Source organism: Dipodomys ordii, unplaced genomic scaffold (assembly GCF_000151885.1).
Source record: "Dipodomys ordii isolate 6190 unplaced genomic scaffold, Dord_2.0 Scaffold29, whole genome shotgun sequence".
Taxonomy (NCBI): domain Eukaryota; kingdom Metazoa; phylum Chordata; class Mammalia; order Rodentia; family Heteromyidae; genus Dipodomys; species Dipodomys ordii.
Genome location: NW_012267245.1, coordinates 4,087,706 through 4,099,655, shown reverse-complemented (window position 1 = coordinate 4,099,655; position 11,950 = coordinate 4,087,706). Strand labels below are relative to the sequence as shown.

The 11,950-nt window shown below is 48.3% G+C and overlaps 1 protein-coding gene across 1 annotated transcript in view; it reads left to right on the top strand.

Annotated features, from left to right (window-relative positions):
• Positions 1–487, top strand: part of Neurog1 (neurogenin 1) — a 19,376-nt gene extending 18,889 nt beyond the window's left edge. Inside the window, exon 3 of the mRNA XM_013015998.1 lies at positions 8–487. Within this exon, the coding sequence (XP_012871452.1) occupies positions 8–487 (480 nt within the window). The remainder of the gene's footprint in view (positions 1–7) is intronic.
• The last annotated feature ends 11,463 nt before the right edge of the window (positions 488–11,950 follow it).

The following is an 11,950-nucleotide window of genomic DNA, read 5'->3' as shown; positions in this document are numbered from 1 at the left end:
CCCCGAGGCGCTGCTGCACTCGCTGCGCCGCAGCCGCCGCGTCAAGGCCAACGACCGCGAGCGCAACCGCATGCACAACCTGAACGCGGCGCTGGACGCGCTGCGCAGCGTGCTGCCCTCCTTCCCCGACGACACCAAGCTCACCAAGATCGAGACGCTCCGCTTCGCCTACAACTACATCTGGGCCCTGGCGGAGACGCTGCGCCTGGCCGACCAAGGGCTGCCCGGGGGCGCGGCCCGGGAGCGCCTCCTGCCTCCGTGCGCCCCCTGCGCGCCCGGACCCCCGAGTCCCGCCAGCGACGCCGAGTCCTGGGGCTCCGGGGCCGCCGCCTCGCCCTGCGCGGCCGCCGCCTCGCCCATCTCGGACCCCAGCAGCCCTGCCCCCGAAGACTTCGCCGGCTACGGCCCCAGCGACCCCCTGTTCTCCTTCCCCGGCCTGCCCAAAGACCTGCTCCACGCGACGCCTTGTTACCTCCCTTACCACTAGGCCCTTTGTACGACCGACCGTTGCTTTCGTGGGGTCCGGTGGGCAACCGAGGAGGACCCAGCGGGGCCAGGTGGAGGGAGGAGGAGGAAGGCAGCGGGGCGGGGGGGGGGGATACCTGAGCCTCTTGTTAGGTCGCTGCACCCTCGCCATGGCAGCCCCCCCCACGTCGGTCTGTTCCTCCTGACCCCCCTCCCCTCCTGCCCGCCCCCAGACGGCCTTTCCTTTTTGCACTTTCTGAACTCCACAAAACCTCCTTTGTGGCTGGCTGCGAGCTGACCCCAGTCGCCACGTGAAGTGTGATTTGGAGAAGGGACAGATGAGCCCCCTGAAGACGAGGTGAAAAGTCAATTTTACAATTTGTAGAACTCTAATGAAGAAAAACGAGCATGAAAATTCGGTTTGAGCCGGCTGACAATACAATGAAAAGGCTTAAAAAGGAGACACAAGGAGTGGGCTTCATGCATTATGGATTCCCGACCCCCACCACGGCGCAGCTCGCTCTAGGAAGAACCCGGTGCTTGCCTAGCTATTCAGCCACCGGGCTGGTGGGTACTTTAATTTATTCAGGATGCTTCATTCATATGAAAATGTATTTTTGTATATAAAGAGTTTATTCTATTATGAGCTATCAAAGTTTACATTTTTTGGGGGGTACTGCAGATACTTCGTGTAAATAAAAATTTTTAAGGAACAAATAAGTCACCAAGTTTCTTGCCTAAGGGAGCGCCTCTCGGACAACCAACCAGTGGTTGGCTCAACCAATCACTCCTAGTACAGTGAAACACTCACTATTCCCACCCACCTCCCAACCACCCTGTCCCGATTCACAAACAAATTAAACATAAATGTGCCTGATTCCCACCATGAAGCAGACACACACAGAGACAATGTTTGGGATTTGCCATTTCCTTTCACCTCCTCAGCACAAGAGAGATCTTTCTCGGGGCTCGCTATAAGCCAATTAAGACTTTTTTAGGGAGGAATTAGCCCCGCTTAGGCAGCTACCTGTCGAGGTAGGGCCAGGGAGAGTCTTTCTTTTGTAGGACTCCACGTCAGCTGGCCCTGTGTTTCAAAGAGAGAGGATTAAAAAGATCAATACAGTGTGACCACTGGCTAGGCAGTCCCAGTGACAGGTGGGCTAGTCTGGGTGAGCAGAAGGGTGTACTCTTTGGAACAGCCTATTTAGAAGGGGAAATTGATTTGTAAACAATGCCTTTAAACTAGTGTCAATTAAAGCTGAGGTCACCCTAGCTGTGAGGTGTGGGATGGATTATGCCGGTATGGTCTCAGTGAATGGGGTGTGCAGCTGCTATAAATTGTGAGCGAGGGTACCTGCGTGCACATGTACACACACACAGTTTCACCCAGTATAAAATGTTGGGGGAGGAGCACATGCAAAGGAGAATTTGGGTGCTTTGCTTGCTCTAGCCAGTCCTCAGGGGCCATAGCCAAAGCGGTCATTTGCTGCCAGAGAAATCTCAGTGGAGACTCTTCTGAAGAGAGACAGAGACACAGAGAGACAGAGACTGAGAGACAGACAGAGAGAACTGTCCAACAGCTTAGCAGCATCAGTGAGTAGCAACTTTTGTTTAAAATTTCAGAATGGGGATACTTACACAAAATAGTCCTAAAATGCTGCCCTAGCTTGTTTCTCCACGTTGGCCTTTACTTTTTTTTTTTTTTTTTAAATCACTGGACTTAAACTCAAGCTTGAGTTCAAGTTGAACTCACACTGTCCTTGAGCTTTTTGTCTCAAGACTCCACTTCCAGTTTTTAGGTTAATTGGAGTTAGAAGTCTGATAGCTTTTCCTGTCTGGGCTGGTTTTGAACCATGATCCTCAGATTTCAGCCTCCTGAATAGCTAGGATTACAGGTGTGAGCCACTAGCATTCAGTTTGGATATTATTAAATATCACTAGCCCAAGAGGCAAATGGGACTAAGTTCAGGAAGAGAGTGTCCTGTGTTAGTAGAGAAAGTGGGAAGATGAATAGAAGCAGAAGGTCAGAGCAAGGCCAGTGACACATGCCCACCTTGTTCCCTCCTTAGCCACTCTGACCTGGTGACTTGGAGCACAGGTACACAGGCTGCATTCGCAGCAGGCATTGCCAAGCCTGGGCATTGGGCACGGGCAAGGTGCCCATGCAGATAGACGACACTGTACAAACTTCGGGGAAACTGAATGCCTTCCCTAATTGCCCCCACATCAGAGACCACGGAAAACTTCTGGGATCAGAGTTGCCCTTGATAAAAAAAAAAAAAAAAAAGCTCCAAGAAAAAGCTGAAGGTCTATCATGAGTCACCCCAGGGATTGCCTCACTGTCTATCTCAGAACTACACCACTCTACTGGCTTTGTGTTTCCTACAGCCAAAGACCCAAGTGACCTGCACCAGAGGTTCTCTGCTCCCCTTGCATAGATACTTGAAAGTGACTCCCACGAGCTTTCTGAGGGACCCAGGCCAGATCTTCAAGAAGAGCTCATCCTCTATGGAGATTCTTCCTAACCATCAGGTTAGGTGCATGGGTCTGAGACAGCAGAAGAGAAGAACAGATTGTGTTTCTCCTTGTCCAGAATCCTTGAGAAAAGTGTCAGCTAATGGCTGAAGTCGGAGCTTTGTCTCCTACAGCTGCGCACAAGCAGGACTGAACACAAGAGAAACAACATTACCAAGGGTGAAGAATAGCACACCATAGTCCCAATTTGGTTACCACAATAGGCTCACAAACCCCAAGGTACAGGACCCAGTGCACCTTTCCATAAAGAAAAGTCTTTAACAAGGTCATTAGCAAAGTGGGGGGGGGGCGTTTCCACCCCTGCCAGCAAATGCTAATTCTTCCTAGGAAGCAAACATCCACAGGCAGCCTGGGGAGCTCTCAAAAACTGAAGAAAAGAAAGAAGGTGATTTAAAATGCTGATCCCCTGCTCAGGGGCCTCTTTCTTCCTGCAGCAAAGTCTCATTCATCCCCTGGCATCTGCAAAGGCACGGTGGGGGTTACTAGAATATTCTAATCAACAAAGAGCACAGTCCTGTCCATGGGACAGCCATGTCCCAGTGTCCTTAACCTCATCTCCCTCAACAGTTAGCATGCATTTGAGAAGGCTGCTATTCTCTACCTCCATCTCCACTTGGTTTTGTCCCAGCATAAGACATACATTTTTACACAGTTTCCAATCTATTGGGAAATCAGAGAAGGGAGAATTAGGACTAAATCGTAAAATGAGGATTTTATTCATTTTCTCTTTTTTTTTTTTAACTTTTTGGTCGGTCATGGGGCTTGAACTCTGGGCCTGGTGCTGTTCCTCAGCTCTTCAGATCAAGGCAAGCACTCTACCACTTGAGCCACAGCACCACTTCAGGTTTTCTGGAGGCTCATTGGAGATAAGAGTCTCACAGACTTTCCTATCGGGGCTGGGTTTGAACCGTGATTGTCAGATCTCAGCCTCCTAAGTGGCTAGGATTACAGGCATAAGCCACCAGTGCCTGGCTTCTCTCCCTTCTTTAACGATTGGTTGCCATGTCCTAGCTGTGTGCTGAACACTTTTCAAGACACTGGAATAAGACAAGATCTTTGCCTAGAAGGAACTTAAGTTCTAGTGAGCAAAATCAAAACCAACTTAGGGAAAGAATACGGTAAATGTGGAGGAGAAAACACACAGTGAAATAAAAGAATAGGAATCAAGGTGTGAGAGTGGTGCTATTTTTGAAAAGATAAGTCAGGAAAGGCCTTTTAATAAAATGTCACTTGGGTGAAAACCAAACTGAAAATAAATGGATGCTATGGTTTCAATATGGGTAGTGGTCTCCAGAGGCTATATGTGAACGACCTGATCCCAAGAGGGTACTACTGGGGAGTATGTGGAGATGGGGCTTTATGTACGGACTGGACCACCTCATCAATACACAAATTCAATGGAACCACTCAGTCTTGGACTTGAATGTCCAAAACCAAATTATGCCTCTCATCACTTCCTAAGTACCCTGTGTTAGGTATCTGGCTGTGAAATGTGGGAGGGAAATACACCTTCTCTCTCTATAAGAAATGACCAACTTCTGGTATTTGTTTATAGTAATGAAAATGGGCAATGTTTACAGTAATGAAAAATGGGCTACACAGGTTTGGTCATGAAACTGACTTTGGCCAACAGAATATACACACGTGCTACCACACACCCAATTTCACTAGCGCATTTTATGTCTCCAATCCTGCTTTCTCCAGAATCTGCTTCTGCAAGAGGGCATCCGTGCCCATCCCCCGCTTTCAACTTGAGTCCCCACACGAGAACTGCTTGCTTTAATTCTCATCCAGGAAATGCTCATATGCCCATCCCCACCCTTTCATTTCCTTTAGACTTGGGCCTTAAGAACCCTCTACTGTCTGGCACAGATGGCTCACGCCTGAAATCCTAGCTACTCAGGAGGCTGAAATCTGAGGCCTGCAGTGTGAAGCCAGCTCTCACAAGAAACTCGGTGCGACTGACTCCCAATTAACCACCCAGAAACCAGCCGTGGAGCTGTGGCTCGAAGAGGTAGAGCACTAAGCACAAAAGCTCAGGGACAATGCCCAAACTCTTGAGTTTACCCCGCAGCAGCATTCAAAGGACAAAACAAGCACCAGGCCGGGTGAGCATCCAAAAACGAGTCAAGAACTCAGACACACTCACCAAGGAGGAAAAGAAGCCTGGCACACAGACATAACAGAGCCCATCACAAGTAAGAGACGGGGTTGGCAAAGCAGCTGGCGGATCCTCCCTTCAAGGAGTCACGAAGGAAATGTAAAGCCAAACAGCCCTGAGGAAGCGCGGCCTCCGCCACTGCGATGGCGCGTGCGGCCCAGGCGCTGCTCCCCCTCTCAGGACTTTGCTGGTGGAGGTTCAAAGCCACACGGGCCCGTCTCCGGCTTCAGAAACAACACCCGCTTTACCTTGAGGCGCCACATTCCCACTCCTGTAGAAGCCAAGGCGTTTGTTCAGAAGAGAAGTCAAGGCCTGGCCGCCTGCTCCGTCCGCGCGTCTTCTTCAGCGGGGACTCCCAGCCTGCCCCGCGGCCCGCCTCCTGCTCCCAGCCTGCCTTGCGCGCCCAGCCCTGGCTGGTGCCTGGCTCGCCCTCCCAGCCTGCCCCGCGAACCACAGCCCCTGCTCCCAGCCTGCCTTGCGCACCCAGCTCCCAGGGCCTCGGCTGCCCTCCCAGCCTGCCCCGCGCGCTCAGTCCCACGTGCACTCCAGGGCGCCCACCCTACGCTCCCAGCCTGCCCCGCGCCCAGCCCCAGGGTCTAGCCCGTCTTCCCAGCCTGCCTTGCGCACCCAGCTCCCAGGACCTAGCCCGCCTTCCCAGCCTGCCCCGCGCGCTCAAACCCAGCAGGTGCACCATCGTCTGACCAGCTGTTGCATCCTCCCTCGCCTCAAAGGCCTAATGCTGGGGGTTGGGGGGGGGGAAAGGTGATGTAAAACTGGGTTCCTTTATTATCTGTCTTCAAGAAGCGCAGCCCTAGAAATGGAAGAGCAACTTGGAAAGAGCCTAACACCCTTCCCGAGCCCCCAGGTAACCTCGATGTAACTCTAGGCGCGGCCTAAGCACATGCTTTTTGTTTGCTGAGTTTGGGACCATTGCTGTAGTTACAGGAAGAGCTGGAAGGCAGCTGTTTTAGGAGGAAAAACAAAAATAATAGGAAAGAAAAAGCAGTGGAGTCCTGGTGGCTCACACCTGTCAGCCTGTAATCCTATCTATTGAGGAGGCTGGGATGGCAGGATCATGGTTCAAAGCCAACCTGGGCAAGAACGTCTATAAGACTCATCTCCAAGTAAGCACCAAAAAGCCAGAAGTGGAGCTATGGCTTGCTAGCCTTAAGCAAAAATAACAAAAGAAGAGCTCAGGAGCCATAACCAAGGCTTGAGTTCAAGCCCCAGGACTGGTTCCCTTCACCCCTAAAAGAGGGTGTCCTGGCAATGGAACTCACCAGCCCAGTTCTGTTGGTTCCTGGCTTTTAACTTCATTTCACCTCAGTCTCTTGTTCTGTGAAATGGAAGCTAATGACAGGGCCCACTGGTGTAATAGAGTTTCTCAATGAGAAGTAATTCATATAAAGAGCTAAAACTGGGTGTGACTCATAAGGGAGAAAATAAAAGGCTTGATAAATGTTAGCTATTGACTGATTTTTGCTGCAAGCCAATTACCCTTTGTAATGCAGTGATCATTTCTTTGGGCTCCAGATGGTCCCTCAGTGCTGAAGGTTGGAACCCCTAGATATAAACCTGACTAGTTGTAACTTGATTCTCATGCACCTATTTGAGTTTAGGGGTCAATGCTATACTTCAAATATGATGCTGTGACTAGAGGACCTAAAGGGAATATTAAATTATACCTAGTGATGTCCTGGTTCAAGCCCAGACTCAAATCTCACTGTCTTCACGAATTCATCATAATGAGAAAAAAAATGTGTACAGTGCCTTCCAGTTTACAAAGCAATTTCACATCTATCATGGGACATTAGCTTCACAGTGTCCAGTGAAGTAGAAGGGATTATTGTATCTGTAGCACAGATGAGGCTTGAGGCCCAGAGGTTAAGTGACTCACCCAAGGTCACAGGGTTAATGAGAGGAGAAGGTGGGGCTCAGAGTCACATCTGGCTCCAAGCCTCTTTCTTTTTCTCAGATACTTTCCTTGCCCCTTTGGGCTAGTCTCACCTGACCCAGAGCACACCTCTACATCACCGCCATTTCTGCATCGTGATTTGTAACCAAGCAAAAGATTTAAGAATTAGTGAATGGGTGATCGGCTTGAACCATATTAAATTGCTGATATCTGATCTTCAGAAATGGCAATTTCATATAGTTCCACCTACTGATTGTCACTTACTTGGATACTTACCAAGGATTAGGCACTGAGCCAAGGGCTTTAAAGTGTATTGGTTTATACAATCACAATAACCCTTTTATCTCCATTTTAGGGATAAGGAAACCAAGGCCAGTGCTGCAAAAAGATGGGGCAGAATTTAAAGCTAGGAGTCCCCTACTAATTCATTCCCCAACAAGACAATGTGAACTGCTAAGGATGGAAATCATAGAGCACATGCAACAACTGGTCCTTTATTCAACCAATTGGAAGGCCTACTAGGCTTCTTGTTGTGAGCCAGTTCCACTTGGGTCTCAAGTGTTTGTGTACATCTTGTGCAAACCTGATTGCTCTTTGGTGTAGACTTCTTTTCAAAGATGTCTGTCGATCAAGAATCTCTGGAAGATAGAAATGCCGTCTGCTTCAGAGCAATGGGAAGACAGACTATCTGAATTTTTTTTTTAAATCTCAGGGCCCCTCTTTAGTTTCATTGGGCCTACTGTGTATCCCTCTGTGGTAACAGAGCTCAGAGAATCATCACAAAGATGCTGCTGGTCTGGTTGTCGCTGTGGGTAAGTGATAAACCATCTTTTTTTCTCTGACCCCGGGGTCTCTTATCTTCTATCAGCATAAAGCTGTGTCAAGCAACCTTGTTAGCTGGCAGAAAAGGATGAGATCTCAGAATCAGAGGATCATCCCAGTACTGGCCAAATGAGGAAAATATACCTAGTGAGCACCCTCTTTCACACAGCACACTATCCTTAAAACTCTTCACAGTATCTCAATAGCCTGACGAGTGGTCTAGTCTCCCTGTGCTAATCACTGATCTGAGTGGAAGCTACTCAGGAGGCTGAGATCTGAGGATCATGGTTCAAAGCTAGCCTGGGCAGGAAAGTCTGCGAGACTCTTACCTCCGGTGAACCACCAAAAAACTGGAAGAGAACTGTGGCTCAAGTGGTAGAACACTAGCCTTAAGAACATAAAGCTCAGGGTCAGCACCCAGGCCTTGAGTCCAAATGCCACAACTGGCACACACACACACACACACACACACACACACACACACACACACACACACACACAGTGGAAGCTACTTTAGAAGTGATGGTCAGGAGAGACCTCTCAGAAGAAGAGACCCCAGAGCCAGTACCAGGATGAGAATCAGAAGGAATCAAACACTCCATGCAGCATCTGGGGTTGTTTGTACATTCGTGGAGCAGCAAGTACCCTGAATTCAAGCCCCAGTACTTCTGAACAGGAAAAGGTACAATTATACCTCCTGTCATGTTGACAGGAAACATCCTTACAGCTTCACAAGTGCCATGTGAAATGGCCCCTGGCCTCCGTGGTCACTCTATGACTCCCCCTTGGGGTACAAAAGGTCCAGCCTCGCCAGCCTCATTCACAAACATATGAACAATCCATTTACGCCAATAAACCACAACAGCTTCTGACACTCAAACCCGGAGGAGCACAGATGAGCCTTAAGAGAAAAGCATGATGTGTGAAGAGAAGGCAGACTATATACCTAAATAGCTTGCGAAGTTCAATTCATCAAACTGATACAAGCGTTAGCTATGTTGATCTATCTATCATCTGTGTATCTATCTACCTATTTATCTGTATCTATAATAGGTAGAGAGAGAGAGGAGAGTGTTAGCAACCATGCAAGAAATGGTGAGAGGGTGTAGCTGTAGGTTTGTCTGGTTTTTTTTTAAATAAAATTGCATCTCAGCTAAAAGATTTAAAACACCAAGCCCTGATTTCAAAATGGGAACAAAAATTTTGAGGGGGGGAACCCATGCCTTCTATAACCAGCAAGACCTAAAATATTAAAGTCATCTGCATCTACACAGTAGTCTCTTGGGCTGACTCATTCACTTGTAAAAATATTTATTAAAAGTAAAAACACAAACTAACAACTATACCATTTGCCCTTACATGTCTTTTGATATCACTGCGCTCTCTCTCTCTCTCTCTCTCTCTCTCTCTCTCTCTCTCTCTCTCTCTCTCTCGTATAGGCAGCAAGTTTTAATAAGTTGCTTCATCCAGACTTCCCTAATGATACGCTTTCTACATGAAAAAAAAAGGCCTTGTGAAATTTAATTCCTCCGGCAGAAGCGAGCTCAGATCTCTGAACCAGCGAAGATTTCAGATTTCCACCAGGTTTCCTTGCACCTGCCCTTGTGAGGCATGCGGGTTTTGTATGCGGAAGCCTCCAGGGGGTTGAAATCTAGCCCTGTCCATGTAGCAGGGAGGTCAGCCGAAGTCACTGGGTCCCAAGACACTGGACTTCAATCTCCCACCAAAAAAAAAAAACCAAACCCACAAAAACATCAAAACACTTCTATTCACCGGGATGTGCTTAGCAGCCTGCTGGCATTTACAAATGTAAGGCGGCACACCAAGCCGAGGAGAAGGGGTCTTGCTTAGAAAGTCCTTTGTTTCTTAGAGTCTGACATCCTCAGTCAGATCTGTGTCACCCAGCTCCAGCGAACACTTGACAAGAAACCCGGCTGCCACCTGATACCTGAATGAAGAGCAGAGCCAGCAAAACCCAAACTCATTTTGGAGAGTTCTGCTTCTGTGGGAACATAGGTAATTCATCAATACCTACAAAATTAATATCTAGCTGCTTGTAAAGACCTAGGTTATAGCCTCACTAATCAGACTGGCTGTTTGCTATGAGGAAGAAACAAATCTCTGCTTCATCTCACCCCCGGGGGAATTTCTCAGGAAGGATTTTTCCCACTGGGCCATCTTGGCAATGTATATTATTACTTGTGTTCATGATGATAAGTACAATATCAGCCAGCCAGACCATGTACACAGCACAGTGCTACTTAGGTTGCAGAACAAACTGGAGATATCATGACTACTCTTTGCAGAAGAGACGCTGAATATCACAGTTTCACGGACCTGCCAGAGGCTTTATTGATAGTCACTGGCTAAGATTGGACTTGAAAGCAAGTCTCAGCCAGACACTGGTCGCTCACACTTATTATCCTAGCTACTCAGGGGATTGAGATCTGAGGACTGCAGTTCAAAACCAGCCCAGGCAGGAAAGTCCTTGAGCCTCTTATCTCAAATTAACCACTCCCCCAAAACAACAATTTTGGGGGGGAGGGGTCCGGTAGTGGGGCCTGAACTCTGGGCCTGGGCGCTGTCCCTCAGCTCTTCAGCTCAAGGCTAGCGCTCTACCAGTTGAGCCACAACACCACTTCCGGCTTTTTTTCTTTTTGCTTATGTGGTGCTGAGGAATCAAACCCAGGTCCTCATTCATGCAAGGCAAGTGCTCTACCACTGAGCCACCTTCCCAGCCTCAACATTTTTTTTTTTAAAGTCAAAAGTGGAGCTATGGCTCAATTGGTAGAACACTAGTCTTGAGTAAAATTAGCTTGGGGATAGCATCCAAGCCCTGAGTTCAAGCCCCAGGACAAGAAAAAAAAGAAAAGAAAGAAAGAGAGAGAAAGAAAGAAGAGAGAAAAAGGGAAAGCAGTCAGGCAGTTGGGAAAGAAGGAAGGAAGGGGAAGGGAAAGGAAGGAAAAAAGAAAGGGAGGAAGGAAAGGAAGAAAAGAAAGAAGGAAGGGAGGGAGGGAAGGAAGATAGGAAGGAAAGAAGGAAGGAAGAAAAAAAGAAAAGAAGGAAGAGAGGGAGGGAAGGAAGATAGAAAGGAAGGAAGGAAGGGAGGAAGGAAGGAAGGGAGGGAAGGAGGGAGGGAGGGAGGGAGGGAAGCAAAGAAGAAAGAAAGAAACAGATAGACCATGGTCCAAGCCAGGCTCTCAGAAGGAAAGGCAAAGAAGACATGTGCAAGTGTGTGTAGCTATGGGTGGTTATAGCAAGCTACAGGAGCTTACAGGTGTTGACCAGAGCAGCGGTGGGATTTCAGGAGATAAAGACAAGGAAGAAGGTGGAACTCTATCTCAGAATTGCTCTTGCCATTCTCTTTCCTTGGCTATATCAGAAGAGCCCATTCAGGAGGAAGACTTTCCCTCCTGGAACCATTTATCAATACCCCCTTCCCCCCGCCATCCACCTGCCTTTCCAACCCCTCTGCCCACAAAACAGGGCAATAGCACAACCTGGCCTTCATCCAGATGCTTCGTTGTGAGACCCAGAGCGAGTTCTCTGCACACCAGGGTACCCCACTCAGCGGCTGCCAACTCGTCCTTGGACAACAGACAAGGTCAAGTGTGAAAACGTCTGTGATGCTAACACCCTAGCCTGAGACCTAAGGTCTGCTCTCTTGGATGAAGCAAGGACCTGGGACCCTTGTGCAAAAGGACATTTTTTTAAAATTTGTCATATAATTTCTTTTTTTAAGTTATTATCGTTAAGTAGTTGTGCAAAGAAGTTCCCATTCTACAAAACAGTCTATGAGTACAAGGTGTCTGACGACATTGTCGCCCATCGCTCCTAACCCATCCTTCCTCTCACTTTTTTTTTTTAAATTGAGATTAGGTGATTAAATAAATTTCACATATTTCACAGTATTGTGGAATAGTGATACTTAAAGTCACACACATTTTTTTTTTGGGGGGGGGATCCGGTCGTGGGGCCTGAACTCTGGGCCTGGGCGCTGTCCCTCAGCTCTTCAGCTCAAGGCTAGCGCTCTACCACCTGAGCCACAGCGC